At 35.6% G+C, this 18,206-nt stretch overlaps 3 protein-coding genes across 3 annotated transcripts in view; 1 reads left to right on the top strand and 2 right to left on the bottom strand.

Moving 5' to 3' along the window:
• LOC105167012 (laccase-12) lies at positions 1,964–5,024 on the bottom strand. Its single transcript, XM_011086563.2, has 6 exons — positions 4,808–5,024; positions 4,564–4,715; positions 3,845–4,089; positions 3,632–3,760; positions 2,466–3,419; positions 1,964–2,374 (listed from the first exon to the last, which is right to left on the bottom strand). The coding sequence occupies exons 1-6, from the start codon at positions 4,937–4,939 to the stop codon at positions 2,244–2,246; spliced, it is 1,743 nt and encodes a 580-aa protein (XP_011084865.1). The 5' UTR covers positions 4,940–5,024; the 3' UTR covers positions 1,964–2,243.
• On the top strand, positions 10,569–15,861 carry LOC105167011 (sorting nexin 2B). The gene is made up of 5 exons (XM_011086562.2): positions 10,569–11,906; positions 12,994–13,203; positions 13,427–13,687; positions 14,659–14,745; positions 15,536–15,861. Exons 1-5 carry the CDS (start codon positions 10,875–10,877, stop codon positions 15,608–15,610), a joined length of 1,665 nt encoding a protein of 554 aa, XP_011084864.1. The 5' UTR covers positions 10,569–10,874; the 3' UTR covers positions 15,611–15,861.
• LOC105167010 (probable leucine-rich repeat receptor-like protein kinase IMK3) overlaps positions 16,312–18,206 on the bottom strand; it is a gene marked incomplete in the record, with an annotated part of 3,230 nt that continues 1,335 nt past the window's right edge. Inside the window, 3 exon segments of the mRNA XM_011086561.2 lie at positions 16,312–17,191; positions 17,274–17,624; positions 17,627–18,206. Coding sequence (XP_011084863.2) covers positions 16,578–17,191; positions 17,274–17,624; positions 17,627–18,206 — 1,545 coding nt within the window.

The raw sequence follows: 18,206 nt of genomic DNA, 5'->3' as shown, positions 1-18,206 counted from the left end.
AATAAATAATTCAAAAATAAAAATATATATAAAAAAAATAAAAAATATTCACCCGCGAGCTCGAGCTCAAAGTTGAGCCGGCTCGACTCATCTGCCACCCCTATCTCAGGGTAATCAGTAATGTCTAACTCCGCCACCCCTATTTCTATGGCATTTCCCATCGTTTCATATTGTGCAGTAAGAGCAAAGAGTTATGCATTTACGGAGATTTACATAAGCTTGAATTCATTATCCGAAGAAGACTTTTCTGTTACGTATTTGATGGACTGTTAGACGGATCGACTTTGAATCGATTTTGCTGGAAATGTGGTTCTGCTGGTGAAGTGTTACATTCCTCATATAGTTGTGGCTACTTTATTATAGAATGTTTTCAATTCAGACATGCTTTTGTATATAAATGTTTAGTGTTTAGCTATTTTAAGATTTCTACTGGTTTTTCATGCATTCAGTTTTCTTCTTAATGCTGATTCTTCTGTAATGATGGGTGTCGAGATCACAAAAAATAATTCCTACAACACTTGTGAAAGTGGGAGTAGGGTCGATTCCACAGAGACCGGCTTTAAGTTGATTTTTTTGAGGAAAAAAAAAATAATGGGGGGAGATTTGATGATAAAAAGAAATAATTAAAAACTAAATAAGCTAGAAAACAATTGAAATTACCTTACGAAGATACGAGAGAGAGATTTTTCAGTTAAGGCTAGGATCATGCTTGATTCTTGCGAGTTGATCATTGATGCAAGAATAACACATATATAAACAAATAAACTAGTTATAGTGTTGGTACGACCTAACATTTTGTCTTTCCTTACCTTTTCGTCAGCTAAGGTACGATCGTTGGCTAGATCTCTAATTAACAGACAACCCTGTGAACGTCCATAAGATTTAATCTATTAATAGCATTAAAATTTAGAAAAGCCTGATTCTAATCGATAAATTCCCACGAGGATAATTCGTTTAAACTAGATCATGCATTCCCCATAACATAACTAACTACTATGGCATAATTAATCATGCTACATTGTCAATAAGCATTGAACCAAATAAACAATTACACGGATTTATAAAGTCCAATTAGCTAAGTAAACCTTCTTGATAATGAATAACCGGCGGAATCATTTATAAATCAGACGTTTGTAATAAAAGCACAAATAATAGCATGAATATTCATTTAACAAGTGTAAAAGTGCAGATTAGATCTCACAACATGTTATGAATCAAGCAATCACCATACCTTAACCAGAAAATAGTGAATTTAGCGGACATGTTAATGGAAGAACACACTAAAAAGTGGAATTCCATTAACTCCGGTTATAAATTAAAAGTAAAAGAGAGAGTGAATTAAGCAAATAAGGTATTATATTGAATTTCACGAACAACCAAACCCCCTTCAAATGAAGAGATCTCCCCCTTTATTTATGATAAAAATCTCCTATGAATCTAGACGTAGGAGGATAAATACATAATTAATTCTAAAAAAGTAAATAAATTATAAATAACATATTTTAAGGAATCATTTCCAAATCTAAGCACTTCATTTCTTTTTGTCTTGCGAAAATCACTCATTTTCCTTCTTCACCCGAATCGACCACTCCACTGAGCGTGGACACGCTTAGTCAATCTTGCAGAAATTGCCTTGTAATCTCCTTTTTCCTTTTTTATGCCTTCAATTCCGATTTTAACTTGATTTTTATCATCTTGTCTCATATCTTCCCTTTTGGCTGAATATGCAAATAAAATCACATGATTAGAAATGTTTTGGCTTAAAAATAAAGATTAATTACTATAAAATCGTGACAATTGCAGAGTTATCATATGAAACTAGTGATTCTTTGAGAGGATTCATACACTTATATATGCTTCCTGTCTTCTTTTGCTCTGCATTCAGTTGCTTATATAATTTAAATCTAGGAGAGGTAATAGTTTCACAAATGGACATGTAGATGGAGTATAACAGTTTTAGGGATTTGCAAATATTAAAAATATGATTCTTTCAGTAACTCTGGAAAAATATATAACTACAATCACGAACATGCCAGGATTAGAAAATGGTGGCTCTGTGCTAGCAGACGTTGCACCATCTTTCTTGGCCCGGTCTTATATAACCAAATAAACAATGGGAAAAAACAAAAACTAGCCCCCAAATATGGAGAAACAATATAATTCATATGCTGTTACAAGAAAATTACTAGTTGCCCTTCTTGCAGGGCATTAAAATTTATTGCGAACATCCACCGCCGATATTACTAACAGACGGGAAGATCAGCTGGGGGGGGCTCTAATGTTTGCAGTTCACCAACACCATTTTCCACCAGGAAAGCCATTGCCAAACCCCAGGTAATGTGGACATCCAAGTGACAGTGCAGCAGCCAGACCCCTGTTCACGTTTAGGGTGTTTCAATGTGAGAAACATAGGAAAGAGAATGATAGAAGTACATATTATAAATGCTTTTTAATCTTGTGCTAACCTGGATTGTCAGCGACAAATCTGATCACTGTCCACCCACCAACGGGTAAACTTGCCGTATTCCGGAGAGGTGGATCCACGAGATTAAATTTGGCTGTATCTCTGCTTGGATTGAAATTTCCAAAGCCTTCAGCAATTATATAGAAATCAAAACCATGAAGATGAATTGGGTGGTTTTCAGCTGTGAAGATGCTTGTTCCCTGCAACACCAACTGCACTGTTTCCCCATATTTTAACTTGTACACCTTAGTACCCCGAACAGGTTGCCAAAGGGATCGGCTCACGTTACCAGTGTAATCAAATTGCACTGGTGGGTTTGCTGGAAAATCTGTCGTGAAAACTCCAGGTATACCTTGCTGATGTGCTTGCAGCAAGGAAAAGTTGGATGGGAGCACAAAAGACACATTGTTCATGCTAGCAGCAAATCGAGTTCCGTTTGGGCCCTGACAGTTTCTAGGCCTGGCACCAGGGGGGCAATTGTTGAGTCCCAGACCAACCGTGAAAAACAGATTGTGATCAATGTTGTTGGGTACAGGCACTCGTCTTGGGCTTCTGAACCTGGTGGTGAAGGCAGTTGCGGTGGCTGTGTCATTAAATGCTGGCATTGCAGGCATAACGGGTTTCACTACACATTTGGCGGGGCAACCAGCAGATTCATATTCAAGAATGGCTGTGGTGGTGGTATTATCGAAAGGTGCTCCTTGAGCGCTGGCATAGGCTCGTGCAGCGATGTAGTACCTGGCGGGTGGCTGATCAGCAGTTATAAGTACATCAGTGGTCTGGCCTGGTCCGAGCATGAGGACTGAGGTGGTGAAGGGTTTCACGTATGAGGCATCAGCTCCAACCACCGTAAGCTTATGATTAGCAACTTTGAAGAAAAGCTGTTGATTGAGCGCAGAATTAACAACCCTGAGAAGATTTGTCTCTCCGGAATCCACTGGCACGGTTATCGTCTCTGCATCAAATTACATAAGGTATAATACCCCATGTTAGTCAACATAGGTTGGCCTAGTAGTCTTTGTGGTCCAAATGATACGGGAAAATGATTTATTTAGCTTTCTTTAATTGATTTCTTTTTCCTCCTTATTTGACTATTTTTTCCATTTGAGATATTCTTAAATATATAAATGGAGTTGCAAAAGAAGCAAAAAACCTTCACGAACTAACCTTTGCTGGAGCAATTGTATAAATCACCAGGTTGTCCATTAATCGTGTAAGCATCAGAAACATTAGGGGCTGCTCCTGTTCTTGTGGCTTGTCTCACAACATCAACGGGGTTCGCGTCCCACCATTCACCTGATCACCATCACAGCCATTCATTCACAATCCAGAGAGAGAGAGAGGGAGAGAGAAAGAGAAAGAGCAAGATTGATTGATTACCAAGAAGAAGGGAAGTTTCCCGTTTTGGCTTGGGGAAAGGATATGATTCTCCTTCTTTAGGGCGGATGATCAAAGCACCATACACGGTGGCTCGCAGCCACGAGCTGTGGGCATGCCACCAGAGTGTGCCTTCTTGCCCCTGGATTGTAAACCGGTATGTGTAACTCCCTCCTGGTCTTATAGGGCATTGAGTCACAAAATCTGGTCCATCAGCCCATCCAGTTCTTATTTGACGCACTCCATGCCTATGCATTGGTAGAACACAAAATTGGAATCTTTTTTAAGGAAAAAGAACAACTCGTGAACGCTAATATTTGGGATTATTAAATAAATTCTTCTTGAAATTTGAGTGAATTACCAGAAATTCTAAATTTTAGAAAAATTAAAGTAACACACCCTACAGTACTGCTTTACATTACACAACACATTTGTCCTAGTGGAATTATTATATATAGACATTCCCAGATTTGAATATATTATAAATTATAAAAATCACTGCATCTTAGAATTTTAAATAGTTACACTCTACAGTACTGTTTTATATCACAACCGTCTAGTTTCCAGGATTGTAATGTATATAAAGTATTACTATAAAAGGGTGCCGCACCGATGAACTTTTTTGTAACAAGTAAAGACTTCATTCCTTAATATTTACTTCATAGGCATGAATATAGAGAAGAGTAATGCAATCATGCATGCATGCATGCATAAGCACTTACCAATGAATAGTTACATTGTAACGAGCTCTGTTAACAACATTGACCACCAGAGTGTCGCCGTTGTTCACTTCCAACGTCGGCCCTGGATACATCCCATTCACCGTTATCGCGTTGTGGGTTTTGCACAGCCTCTTCACTGGAGTCGCTTGCACCTGTTACAGTTCACACCATTAACATTCACTACTGATTGCAATCCCATCTTCACACCAAAACACCAAGAAAATGAGCTTAAGTGGTGGCTTACAACAAAATCATGGTAGTGCGTTTTTGCATCCGCCGTGGGCAATGCATGAAAGATCAGAAAGACAGCGGAGAAGAAGTAGAAGAAGAAGAAAGAGCTAAAAGGGTTGCTGTATTTGCTTCTCAATGCCTCCATTTTCGCCTACCAGTATCGTTCTCTCTCTTCTTCTGCAGATGAATTGGAAGTGAGTAGTGGTGTGTTTGCTTGTGGGAGAGTGAAAGAGAGGACTTGCTCTTATAGTGAAGAATTAGGAGAGATGGGGGTGGTTCTGAGGTTGGCAGATTAGGTTTTGATAGTATGATTAGTGGGCAAAAAACTTTGTTCAACCCTGTAGGAAGAGTTGTTGCACCCACTGCTCCATCAAACTCAATAATTTTTTTTGCTTTCTTCTTAAGCTTTTCTTTCCTTTTTTTTGTCTCAAATTGTAGTCATGTTTTGTGGTTAATTATTACAATAACATGTGTTGTTTGTTAATAAATTCTTTGCCATGCATGTACATTTCTAGTGTTCCAAGGTTCTTCCTTGTATCCATGTTTTCCCACCCAAGTATAGGAATTTAATTCCTATATATTACACTTCACTTTTCTTTGTAATCTTTTCCAACATTATTACATTTGATGGGATTGAAATAGATCACTTCGTAAGAAAATTATATGATTGATATACAATTTAACGTCAATGAGTAAGATAATTAAGACATTTTAGTATTGAAATTTGTATGTATTATATTGATCTGACATGATTATACTGTCTCATATTTTTGCATTCGGTCTACATAGGAAAATCCAAACTAACTTGACATTAAGAATAAGTGAAATTAGTGCACCAATTTCCTCTTCAATTTTGCCAAGTAATGTAATTAGTAACTTTCTTATGACAAATGTATGTGCGTTCAAATCATTATTTCTTTTTAGTTTGTCCTTCGATTTTTTCATGCTAACTTTGACTGGTTCTTAGTATTGCTAAACCATCCTCGAAGTTTCATCATTTTACATTCTGCCCCTCCTTTTTTCTTACTTTCACTACAGAAAATATATAAATACATACATATAATTTTCGACCCAAAAAAAAAAAAAGAAATAAAGTAAGGTTAGACATGAGAATGATTTTGGATTTGCAATTGAATAATTAATTTTTAGACAAAAAAGTATAAAAATAACTGTTAATTAATACGTCTTTAACAAAGTAGAGTAAATGGGAGGTAAGAAATAAATTTAGAATTTTATCAATAATTTTCATTTACATACATTCAAAATTAATTATTTTATTAGTTTTGATCATCTATTTATTTTATTTTATTCGTTGTATTATAAACAAATATATTTAAAATTAAATTAATTGTAAATATATACCGAGTGTGTTTCAATTATGATAAGAATTTGATCTAGTATGAATGGCTGTAGGTGATCAATTTAGGCATTTAAAAACTTCAAATTTAAATTTGGATTAAAATTCGAATTAGATGACGACCGTCGATATGACCTAAGTGGACGGAGAAAGTCTTTGTTTGACAATTTAATTTAATAATGATTAATGTGTAGTGTGGAGATTTGATTTAGTCATATAAAACTACATTCAGTTAGAGAAGTCCATAACGACAAGTTAACTATACTAATTAGGTTGTCGAAGTCAGCAAATAATGTTACCCTTTTTTTATTATTATTATTATATCATCCAATTATTTAATTTTGCACTTCATAAATCATTTCTTTTTGTTGAAATTTTGGGAGACTGATTTGCAATTTTGACTTTACAACTATGAGTTGTGTAACCGATAATAATAAATTTTACATATTTGATTATTAGAACATTCAGATTTTAAATATCGATCAAATACATTTAGAAGTTATTATGTAAAATAGCAGGGTATTGGTATTTATAGCATCTAAATATTCATAAATTTTTAATTTTGAGAAATCAACATTACCATTTGAATAAGACACCCCATAGCCAAATTTATGTTATTTTGTATAAGTATTTTGTACGATCTAAGGCGGTAAAAAGAGTCAATGGGGGCCTTTACTCATTTGTAAGCGTGAGATTTTATAATTAAAAGGTTGTGGGATCAAAATCTCATTAATGTAAATATATGTTTATTTTTATAGTAGTTTTTTGTTTATTTATCTTGCTTGAACGTTCAATAATGTATTGACCTAATATTTTAAATTTAAATATGTTACATAATATCATACTTTAAAGAAAAGAGGGGGGTTGGGCAAAAAGAAAAATGAATTTCAAATTCTAAAGTAGTGTGTGGTTTGTGTTAATTAAAGTAAGATGTAAGAGAAGATTGATTAGCATTTATTACATCACCAAACAACTGTATTCACACCAAATGTAATTACCACAGTTTTAAGTAATTGTGGTTGAATTGTGATGATGCATCACATGATTCACTATGCAGCCGAACTTGAGCTTTTAGCCGGGTTGAACACTTTTAGTTATTTTATAATTTGTGAATATTTATTTATCTATTTTTCTAGTACCTTATTATTTATTTTTTTTCGATGTATAATATCTCGATTTGAAGGTGATGAGGTCTAAGTCGATTGACGAAATTGAGGCCCAAACTATAAGGTCATTGGTTCGACCCCACCAATATGTAAGATGTTATTCTACTTTAATAGTAGGTGTCATTTTTTAAGTAATTCTTAAGTAAATATTAGACATAAATATTTGAAATTGATAATTATACTCAATTTACTTAAAAAATAATAATTCGTTGGTTTTAATTTAAAAAAAAAATTGATTTGAAATTTATTTAGGTATTGATCTGTTGTTGTATTGAGTGGTAAAATGTTCGAGTTGTATGTACTTAAATGCAAGAGTACGGGGTAATTTTACATTTGAAGTTATGGTAAGAATTTGCAACATAAAGTGAAAAATAAGAAACCCTAAATTCAGCCCTCCAACCCCCTGCCCTTACTTTTTTTTTTTTTTTGATAAATTAGAACGGACTCCTCAAAATTTTGGCATATTTATAAATACCTTCTCATTATTTGAATATTAGAAATACCCATCAAACAATAAGAGATATTTATAATTATAACAAACTTCAGAAGAGACCTTTATAATTTACCTACGATTGAAAGAAAAGGATAACAATAGGGTAACAACTCTCCAGCTCTCCTTACGCAGTTTTCGGACTTGTGCGTTTAATTATTAAAGATATATAGGGGGCAATTGAATGGCCAACACGAACACCAATCCTATCAGTTCAACACGATCAAAACCTAAATATAGAAGACCCAACAGTACTAACTTTTTAATTTCCGACACGCAGTTAATTACCAAATAAATATTTATAAAAACAAGCAAAGAAATTTAAACATGTAATATTTGTATTCATCAGAATATTAATACATAAACTTGAAATTAACCACTCGAACACCACTCTCGATTATTATCGTAGCGTATATTTACCGCATTCGAACAAGTTATTACAAGGCACTAATAGGTGTATATAAACTCATTGGATGTATAATATAATTTCTAGAAATTGATGGAAAAAGTCTTAAGGATGATCCATCCAAAAATCCACATAAGCAGCATTGAGATCACTTTGAATCAAAGAAAAAGAGGGAGAAATTAATTATGGGGATTTAGATGGTTGAACAAGAAAAGAGAAAAACGTGTGCTGTAGTAGGTTAAGGTTTGTTAGCGACTTTGCATGAAAAAAAATTGCATGCGTTTAAGTCGTTAAGCATAGTGGGAAAAAAGGAAAATTAAAATTGACAGAAGAACAACTAATTAAGGAGGTTTAATTATTTACTTAGGAAAATTGTAGTGTTGTGGGTAGTTTTAATTATTAAGTCCAATTTTAACAACCTTTTTTTACTATGAAATCAACTGTGTCTTGATTGCAACTTGGTACCATCTTTTCCGCAACTTTTTTGGTTGCACGTCTTGTCCGGGCATCACTGCTTTGCCACAGAGTCAATGTGCTCTGTTTCCTAAGTTTGAAACTTTTTTAAGGGATATTTACATTCTGTTTTTTTTTATATATATATATTTGATGTAATTATATATAAATTTTATACGATTTGAAAAATTATATTTAATATTTTTGATATTTGCTTCTATCTAATGAATAAATCCCTCAATTAGTTAAAATTTGTTGAATTTATTGATATTAACAAAAAATGATATTTTCCCTCGATTGATTAATTACTGACTTAGGCAGGTCAAACAATTTTTTTTTTCTGATTAAACTATCCTTATAATGGTAAATATATACTTTCTCACATGCATTAACACGTGAAGACGTATAAGGGTAATTTGGTCATAACAAATTTTATTTGATATGTAATAAATCAATAATCAAGAGTAAATGTAGATTATTTTTTTGTTAATTCAACAAATTCATGAACATTGACTAACGAGTGGATTTATTTGTTAGACAAAAACAAATATCAAATATATTGAATGTAATTTCTCAAACCACAAGAATTTTATGTGTAATTACACCAAAGCTCAGGAAAGGGGAGTGTAATTATCCAATTTTTCAATTATAAATTAAGGATGTGTGACAAATGATATCCATATGATTAGTTTGTAATTTAGAAAGAGTGACCAGTTACATAATAATTAAAATAACTCTTGCTATGTTATCAACGCAATCGAACTCAATTTGAACTAGAATATTTTATTTATGTGGTTAGGGTTGGGTTTTTACAACCCTCTCGCACCTCTTTCTAATACTATAAAACTACATTCGTGGGACTCAAATTCACCACCTTTTAATTGTGATTGCTCAATCTTACCAATCAAACATTCGCTTGGAAGAATTGATTGTATGTGTTCCTATAAACAAACCTATAAAGGATAGAAAATGTAAATGGGCCGTTGCGCCTGTCTAGCTATTCAGCAACTGATTTTAGCCCAGATATGTGGTGGGCCATTTGTAGTTTTGGGAATGGGGCAGCCCAAGTCTTTCCCCAAGTTTTAAACTTAATTGTACGCTTATCTAATCTTTGATTGGGCGTAATTGGAGGTTCTTCAGCCCAATGGATCCAATCAACACGACCCAATCTGATCATTGGTTTGGCATGAATTATTTGTACTCAATATATTATAATATCTATATTAATATTAAAAAAAAAAAAAACTTTTCACTCACAATTGACTACCATCTGCATTAAATTTTAAACTACTCATTATACTCTAATTATTTATTTATTTCAAATGACAGACATTCTCTTTTAATTTTTAATATATTATTATGTTTATCTTACATTTTTATACATGTTCATCATTTATTTTATTTTTATATATATTAGTATTTATGGCACGCCGTCGTTATGTATATTTTAGTAAATAATATTTTATATTTATAATATAATGTAATTAAATAAAATATAAAAAATAATATATTATATTTTAAAAAAAGCTAATTTATGAGTATTATCGACACAACAAAAATATTGATATTGTGATGCCGCAAACTAGTATTTGTGAGTGAATTTTTCTTTTTTTATATTTTAAAATTTACGTGGTATTTAATTGATTATATGTACGCAAATAATACATGTCATATTATCTAAGTATATATACATATATATATATATAAATCATAATATTTGTTTATATGTCAGTATAACAGTAACATAATGTAGGGAATCTGGTAAGTATAATTATCTGAAATGGTTGTCATTTTTCCTTTCATTTTTATTTTTTTAATTTTTGAAAATGATCGAAATGTTCCTTCTACACGTGTTAATCACGTGGCAACACCAAGTCATCCTCTTCATTTTATCTTTACTTCACTTTCCTTCTAATCCCCGGAAACTAAAATCTCTCTTCCCCCAACCTCACCCCCATTGACCTCCGTCGTCCCACCACCGTACCCGGCCTCCGCACCACCCTAGGCCGTGGCCAAATCCCTGCTCCACTGTTACTCTAACCCCATCCGCCTCATTAAACATCGGAAACTCCAATTACTAGAAATGTCACCATCGTACATCATACTCTAGCTGAATCACCTCATTTCTTACAGACCTTGTAATTTTCTTGAAATCTTGGAGAAAATTTGCAAAACTAAGGAAGCCCAGTTGAGGAAAAGTGAAAAATAATGATGGGCTATGAGAACCAGGGCTACGAGGAAGCGCATCTCTACGCGTCGAAAGAGCAAATGGCGTCGATAGTCCTAGCAGATGATTTCTCACCGCCATCCGATGGCTCGAAATCGTTTCCTGACGACCCCCTCTCCTCATCTCAGTTCGTTGATATCCCCACCAATGACACTGATCCTTTGCAGCCTTCCCCTTCGAAACAAGCCCTAAATCCCAGTCCTAGTACAATCCACTCCATTCTTGATCCCCCTTCTTATGCAGAAGCCGTTTTCCGATCTTTTGACTTCGATTCTGTCGATTCTGGTGACATGAACGGCCAGGACGGCTCCGCATTGGCATCGCCTTCGTCTTCATCATACTACCTTAAAATCTCAGTTTCGGATCCACAAAGGGAGCTGGAGCAATCAGCGTCTCTTGTGCCGGGAGGAAGTTCTTACTTTACGTATTTGATTACAACTTTTACAAATATGCCGGAGTTTAGTGGGACAGAATTTAATGTCAGGAGAAGGTTTAAGGATGTTGTTGCACTATCGGATAGGTTAGCAGAGAGTTATCGTGGGTACTTTATACCTTTGAGGCCGGATAAGAGTGTTGTTGAGAGTCAGGTGATGCAGAAGAATGAATTTGTAGAGCAAAGGCGCGCAGCATTGGAGAAGTATTTGAGGCGACTAGCTGCACACCCGGTGATAAGGAAGAGTGAGGAATTACGGGTTTTCTTGGAGGCTTCTGGAAAAATGACGCTGGTGAGGACAACTGATGTAGCATCAAGAATGTTAGATGGGGCGGCTAGGCTGCCGAAGCAGCTGCTTGGTGGAAAGAGTTTGGATGGGGGCGCATCCAATATGAGCGAGGTGACACAGCCCACCAAGGGTGGGAGGGACTTGTTGAGGATTTTTAAGGAGTTGAAGCAATCAGTGGCCAATGATTGGGGTGGAGCAAAGCCCCCAATTGTCGAGGATGATAAGGAATTTTTTGAAAAGAAAGCAAAACTGCAGGATTTCGAGCAGCAACTGATTAATGTTTCTCAGCAGGTCATATCTTGTTCCTCTTTTATCATGTATACTCCAACTAGATGCTAACTAAATTTACGTAATCATGCATCTGCATTGCATGCATTACTCAGTAATGTGAGAGTTTTGTATTTATGGCCCTGCATTGGATGATAATGAAGTTCAATTGATGAGCTTGGAAATCCACAATTGGATTATGAAGGTCTAAATTATGTTTTGTTTCATGTTTAGATGTAAAAAGATTGAAATATCTTTGAGTTGCAAAACCATATATGTTTGTTGGTTGAGATGGTGCGAGTTTTGTTTTAAGCATGATTAATAAAAACAGCTGTTCCAGGCTTACCTTAAAATGGGTGCAGTGGCGCATTAAGGTGGAATGACCTATGTAGCGGCTTTGTTTCAGCTAGCATGTTAATACAGCAATAGATAGCAATTGCTATGGTGTTTCTATCAAAATTTTGAACCCAAATCTAGTAGACAGGGGTGCTGGTGGTGCTTCCGCCATTTGGATATTGCTGGTTATGATTTATTGGTATTTCATGGGTATTATAGGGTGCTATAGATTTTATGTGGTTGGGGTAAGAGAGACTTTGTGCAGAGCAAAAGGAATCAGGGAGCTCAATGTTCATGCACCTTTTCTTGGACCTTTTGCTTTTTCTTTGGTGTTTATTCAATGTTTTGACCTTTTAAGTTTCGCCACTTGAAGATTTGTGCTACGGTTAACAGCTTCTTTTGGTACTATCGTTTGATTTTTACTTTACAACATTTGAATTGTGAATGCAGATTTGGCAAATAGCATTAGGCATAAAAAAAGTTGGCTTCCCAAATTATTTGAAAAAAGTTTAGATGTAATGATTGTTTAATATGTCAAAAAAGTTGTTGTTTTGTATGTTTTATGCTTTTGTTACAACCCTGACATTTTTCCATTATATCCTTGAGGATTTCTTTCATTTGATTCATTGGTTTAAGTGGTTGAAGTTGGGTTTATGCTAGGTTTGCTGAAAGACTTAACTATGTAATCCATGAATTACTGTAATATTTATTTTTAGGGAGTTCTTTCAGTGTCATGTTAAGGAAACTGTGATTTATGGTCTCTATTGTTTTTCAGGCAGAGTCACTTGTGAAAGCCCAGCAAGACATTGGAGAGACAATGGGTCAACTGGGGCTAGCTTTTGTCAAATTAACCAAGTTTGAGACAGAGGAGGCGATTTATGATTCTCAAAGAGCATGTGCTGCAGACATGAAAAATGTGGCTACAGCTGCAGTTAAAGCAAGCAGATTATATCGGGAATTAAATGCTCAAACTGTCAAACATTTGGTAAATCAATTGCTATTTCATGTGGCTTGGAATATTAATAAGTTGGATTCTAAGTTTTACGGTTCTATAGATTTTCTATATGTGGGGTTTCAGATCTTTGTGTATTTGCAATTTGTGCCGTTGGTTTCTGTAACAATAATCATGCCTTTACTTCATTTTGTTCATGTTAAAAGCATAAATTCCCTACAGATTCTAGTCTATCTAAATCTTTTAAGTAATGCAGGACAAACTTCATGAATATCTCGGGATGATGCTAGCTGTCAACAATGCCTTTTCAGACCGATCAAGTGCTTTTCTGACTGTACAAACTCTTTTATCAGATTTGTCATCATTGCATTCAAGAATAGAAAAACTTGAAGCTGCTTCATCGAAGATATTTGGTGGGGACAGCTCAAGGATTCGGAAAATAGAGGAGCTGCGAGAAACTGTAAGAGTAACAGAGGAAGCTAAAACTTGTGCAATCAGAGAATATGAACGAGTCAAGGTAGGTTCTCTAACCTGGTAATTCAGAAAGAGAAGTTAAATATAATATACTTAGTGGTTTCATGTGCCTCACCGATATTGTCATTTATGTGATGCTGTTGGTTGAACTTCATGTTTCACTATGAGCATCTTTTGCTTCTGTAAGTTTGTATCTCTGAATCTCTGGATCAAGTTGGTCCTCCTTTGCATATTTCCCTTTAGCATTGAGTCCATTGCAAAAACTTACTATGCATTTCATTCTTACAATACTTGGTCCATAGAAAACTAAGATGACAAGTTTTTGTTTTATGATTGCCCTTTTTATCATCATCCACGTTGTTGTAAAATTCTAACGTTGCTTAAATTCTATTTGATTGAAAGATGATGGGTGTTCAAAGATTTACTTTGGCTATATATTAGTATTTATGCTGTATGAAGCAGATATGCAGATTGATTACTTCGCAGAAGTAGTTGTGCTTCTTGAAACTTATGTTGACATTATACTCTCTATCCTAGGATTTTCAACTTCTTAGTTTCTTCATTGTCTGATTGCTATATGTCAATAAGCTTTAGTAACTTGGCATACAATAAGCTTTTTCAAATGATTTTTTTCTTCCATATTATACTCTCATCATGCATTAATGCCTGCCTCTAGTGGTTTCTAATTTATGTGTGGTGAAAATGTGTCGAATTCTCTCTCCATTTACATGATTAGGTTTTTATGATGGGTGACAAAGTTCAGGTCGCTTTCAGGTTGTAAATTCGGCTGAATGAACATTTGATGCTCCAAATAGGAACCTTGGATATAACGAACAATTAATACACTCTTCTATCCTTGTTTTCTGAATCAGTCTACAACAACAAATTCTCACTTTGTATGTTTACCTTATGACCATAAATTCATTGTTGCATTTGAACTACTGCAACTTTATACATTTAATTATTTTCATTGGAAGTTGATTATTGATTGAAGAATCTATATTTGATATGCAGGAAAATAATAGAAATGAACTTGAGAGACTAGATAAAGAGAGGCATGATGATTTTGTGAACATGCTGAAAGGATTCATTGTCAATCAGGTATCATTGTTTCGTACTATTTATGCTGTTACATTCGCTAAACTTGAGTCTGTTTCCCTAGTCTCATTAAACTATATATTGTTTTCATTATTTGCAACAAGCAGATCTAGTTTTCTTGTCTGATATTTCTGGTGATATCTTGGGATTTGAAAGTTAAATTGTTAATGAGCTTCTTGTATTAGGTGGCTTTTCCACTCAAGATTTTGACAGGAAATATGTAAACTTACTGTGGCGACTTCCAAATAAGTCACTAAAGGCATACTACCAGTGAACCAGAATTAAACATTTGACTTTAATCAATTTCCTCAAATCCAGGTGCAGTTAAAATGCATCTGAACCTATTTAGACCAGATCAAGGAAGACCAAAAATTGCATTTTTGTTATAGGGTGTTGTAGTCCATTTCCTGTTTCTTCTGTGCTGCTGTTCAGAAAATAAAACAAGATTGGTCACCAGAACCAATCCAAATATGAGAAAGGTAATGCTCAAGTTAATAGGAAATTTTACCATTTGGCTTGCAGACAATCTTCAAATAATCCCTTTATTTCATTCCTTAAATTGGTTCCTTTTGGGGCCCGTTGGCTGGTGCATTTAATCTATGCTGCTGTTCTCAAGAAATAGTTAATACAATAATAAGTCTGTTTGGAGAAAGCTACTTCTCTACTTCGTAATCAGTATTGATATCTGCCTTGGCTGCATTTTGTTTCATTTTCCCTACTCTACTGCAATTTGTGGTTTGATATGTTAAAAGGGGTCAACAGAGACTAGTTTTGACCCTGTTGACGATAACAGGCTGGATATGCTGAGAAGATGGCAAGTGTTTGGGAGACAGTTGCTGAAGAAACGAGTGGATATGCAAAAAAATGATAGCAGGAGAGCTGGTCGTAAATATTTGTTTTTCTTGTTAGCTTTTCTTCATTGGTATTAAACCCTTTTTCCCTCTGTTATCCTTTGTACTTGAGGCGTATATTCTAGTTGAACACACAGAAATGTTGATAAAATTAGTGAGCTGTTGTTTCTCTGAAGTTAGTGAGGGAGATTCTTCTCATCTTCATGTAGACTAAACTAATTGAGTTTCTTGCTCATATTTCATGCTTATTGTCTACTTCTAAACAGCTTCCCAAGTCTTGCAAACTGTTAGTGTACTTCAAACTTTGGCGATGGATTTTATCGTATGTCAAAGAGTTTGGTTCCAGATTTTCTTTGCAATTTGGAATGAATTAAGTGAGCAATTTTTGGAGTCGGATATAGTATGTTTTGCTATTTCACTCATGTAATTAACCAACAGCCCATGTTTTTGCCCCCGGAAAAAAAAATATATAAATATATAGTTGTGATTATAACTATAAATCAAAACATATATTTGTAATTTTGCAAAAGATAAAATTATGTTAATGTGATTAGACTTCATTTCAAGAGATATAGATTCTTTTTACCCAAAGTTTGATTTCAGTGGACAAAGAGTTATTGCAGCTATTGATCTACCTACAATACTTAAGAATTACAGCTGGAGGAGCAACAATTATACAATAATTGATTATGCAATAAAAGAAAAGAAGATGAGTGTGAACAAGTAATTTCATTTTTTAGTCTCACTTCATTTTCAACTACCAAAGAGGGATGGAATTAAGAAGGATTCACATCCATTCAAGTCCCTTTCCTTGCAAAATTGCCATTCCAACCAAATATACACACTACAGGAGAAAAGAACTAACTGCATGGCATAAAAATTTCAAGAATGAAAGAATAGAATAGTGGCACACTAATAGTAATGGTCCCCCAACCATCATCTCCACCAGCTAATACTTAAATTTAACCTGTGGGCAGAGGCTTCTTAGTCACTAGAGGATGGGATTGCTCCGCCGTCGTCGCCAGAGCTGGTAGCGGTTTCTGGTCTGATCTCTTCCAGTTGCTGCAGTATCTGATGAGCTTCCGGTCGAGCCGATGGTGATGGATCGACACAATGCAGAGCCAGTTTTAGTGTGTTCAACAACTCATCACCTATAACTGTTGCATCCCTCATAAGCTCCACGTCGAAAACCTCGTTCGTCCACTCCTCTTTCACGATTGAGGCGACCCACTGAGGCAAGTCCACCCCATTCAATGCCTCTCCCGGAGACTTCCCAGTTAGGAGTTCTAATATGATCACACCGAGGCTGTAAATGTCGGTCTTGGTGGTGGCTTTCTTGAGCTTGGAAAGCTCAGGCGCCCTGTATCCTAATGCTCCAGCAGTAGCTATCACATTTGCATTTGCTGCTGCTGTCATTAGCCGAGACAGGCCGTAATCTGCTATTTTCGCATTTGTATGTTCATCAAGAAGGACATTGCTTGATGTAAGATTTCCATGAATGATATTGACATTGTTGTGAAGGTAAAGGAGCCCTCTTGTCATCCCTTTCGCAATTTTCATCCTGGTCGGCCAATCAATCGGTGTATCAGGGGCTCGAGCTGCAAATAGAGACAGATCATTGGTTAGCTCATTTGGACAATTAGAACAACATTGAATGAAGAAATCTTTTACTTCACTCACCATGTAAGAAAGTAGCAAGACTCCCTTTAGGCATATAGTCGAAAACGAGCAGCTTTTCTCCCTTTGGACCTAAATAATAAGCTCTAAGGGCAAGAAGATTGGGATGTCTAATCTTTCCAAGTGCATTGACCTCAATCTCAAACTCTCTTTGCCCTTTTGTTATCTTTTCTCTCAATCTCTTGACAGCAACCTGAATTCCATCTTCCATTGTAGCCTTGTACACTGTTCCATATGTGCTTTTGCCCATGATCTCTGCGGTGGCACACAAAAGATCATCAGCACTAAAAACCAAGGGCCCATCAAAGTGCACAAGTTTCCCTCCTGTCTCTCCACTTGCCTCAACTTCACTGGCTGTCGGCGGAACACCACACCCCCTGCAGCAGCCTTGCCGGCTGCCAGGCCAGCCTTGGCTTCTTTTGCCGCTTTTCGTTTCCTTATCAGACAGCAGATAAGAATGCAGCAAATGATCAGCAAGATTATGAGAAGAGCTCCTGCTGCAATTAGAATGATGTCTTTAGTACTCAGTTTTCGACCTCGCTTCATGGCTGATGGAGCTGGTGGGGGAGCTTGCGAGGGGGAAATGGGACAAGGGGTGGAAGGGCTATAACCACAGAGCTGAAGATTGCCCGCAAAGGCACTTGAGTTGAACTTTTGGGAAAGTTCGGTGGGAACAGGGCCAGACAGGTTGTTATATGAGACATTGAAAGCAACAAGATTTGGCAAGTCACCAAGAGAATTAGGAATTTCTCCAGTGAAATTGTTGTAGGACAAATCAAGCTCACTGAGTGAAGAAACATTGCCAATTGAAGCTGGAATTCGACCATCAAGTCGATTATTTCTCAAGTTAAGAACTGAGAGTTTCTGTAGATTAGACAGACCATCAGGCAAGCTCCCATTGAAGGAATTGCCTGATAAATCAAGTGTTCTAAGCCC

Source organism: Sesamum indicum, linkage group LG7 (assembly GCF_000512975.1).
Source record: "Sesamum indicum cultivar Zhongzhi No. 13 linkage group LG7, S_indicum_v1.0, whole genome shotgun sequence".
NCBI lineage: Eukaryota > Viridiplantae > Streptophyta > Magnoliopsida > Lamiales > Pedaliaceae > Sesamum > Sesamum indicum.
This window is presented reverse-complemented; position numbering and strand designations above follow the sequence as displayed.

Coding starts and splice junctions, on each gene's coding strand:
- LOC105167012 (XM_011086563.2), bottom strand. CDS start 4,939: ATGGAGGCATTGAGAAGCAAATACAGCAACCCTTTTAGCTCTTTCTTC. Junction 4,090..4,563: donor TACAATGTAACTATTCATTG/GTAAGTGCTTAT, acceptor ACCAATGCATAG/GCATGGAGTGCGTCAAATAA. Junction 3,420..3,631: donor ATACAATTGCTCCAGCAAAG/GTTAGTTCGTGA, acceptor AATTTGATGCAG/AGACGATAACCGTGCCAGTG.
- LOC105167011 (XM_011086562.2), top strand. CDS start 10,875: ATGATGGGCTATGAGAACCAGGGCTACGAGGAAGCGCATCTCTACGCG. Junction 13,204..13,426: donor CTCAAACTGTCAAACATTTG/GTAAATCAATTG, acceptor TAAGTAATGCAG/GACAAACTTCATGAATATCT. Junction 14,746..15,535: donor AAGGATTCATTGTCAATCAG/GTATCATTGTTT, acceptor TGACGATAACAG/GCTGGATATGCTGAGAAGAT.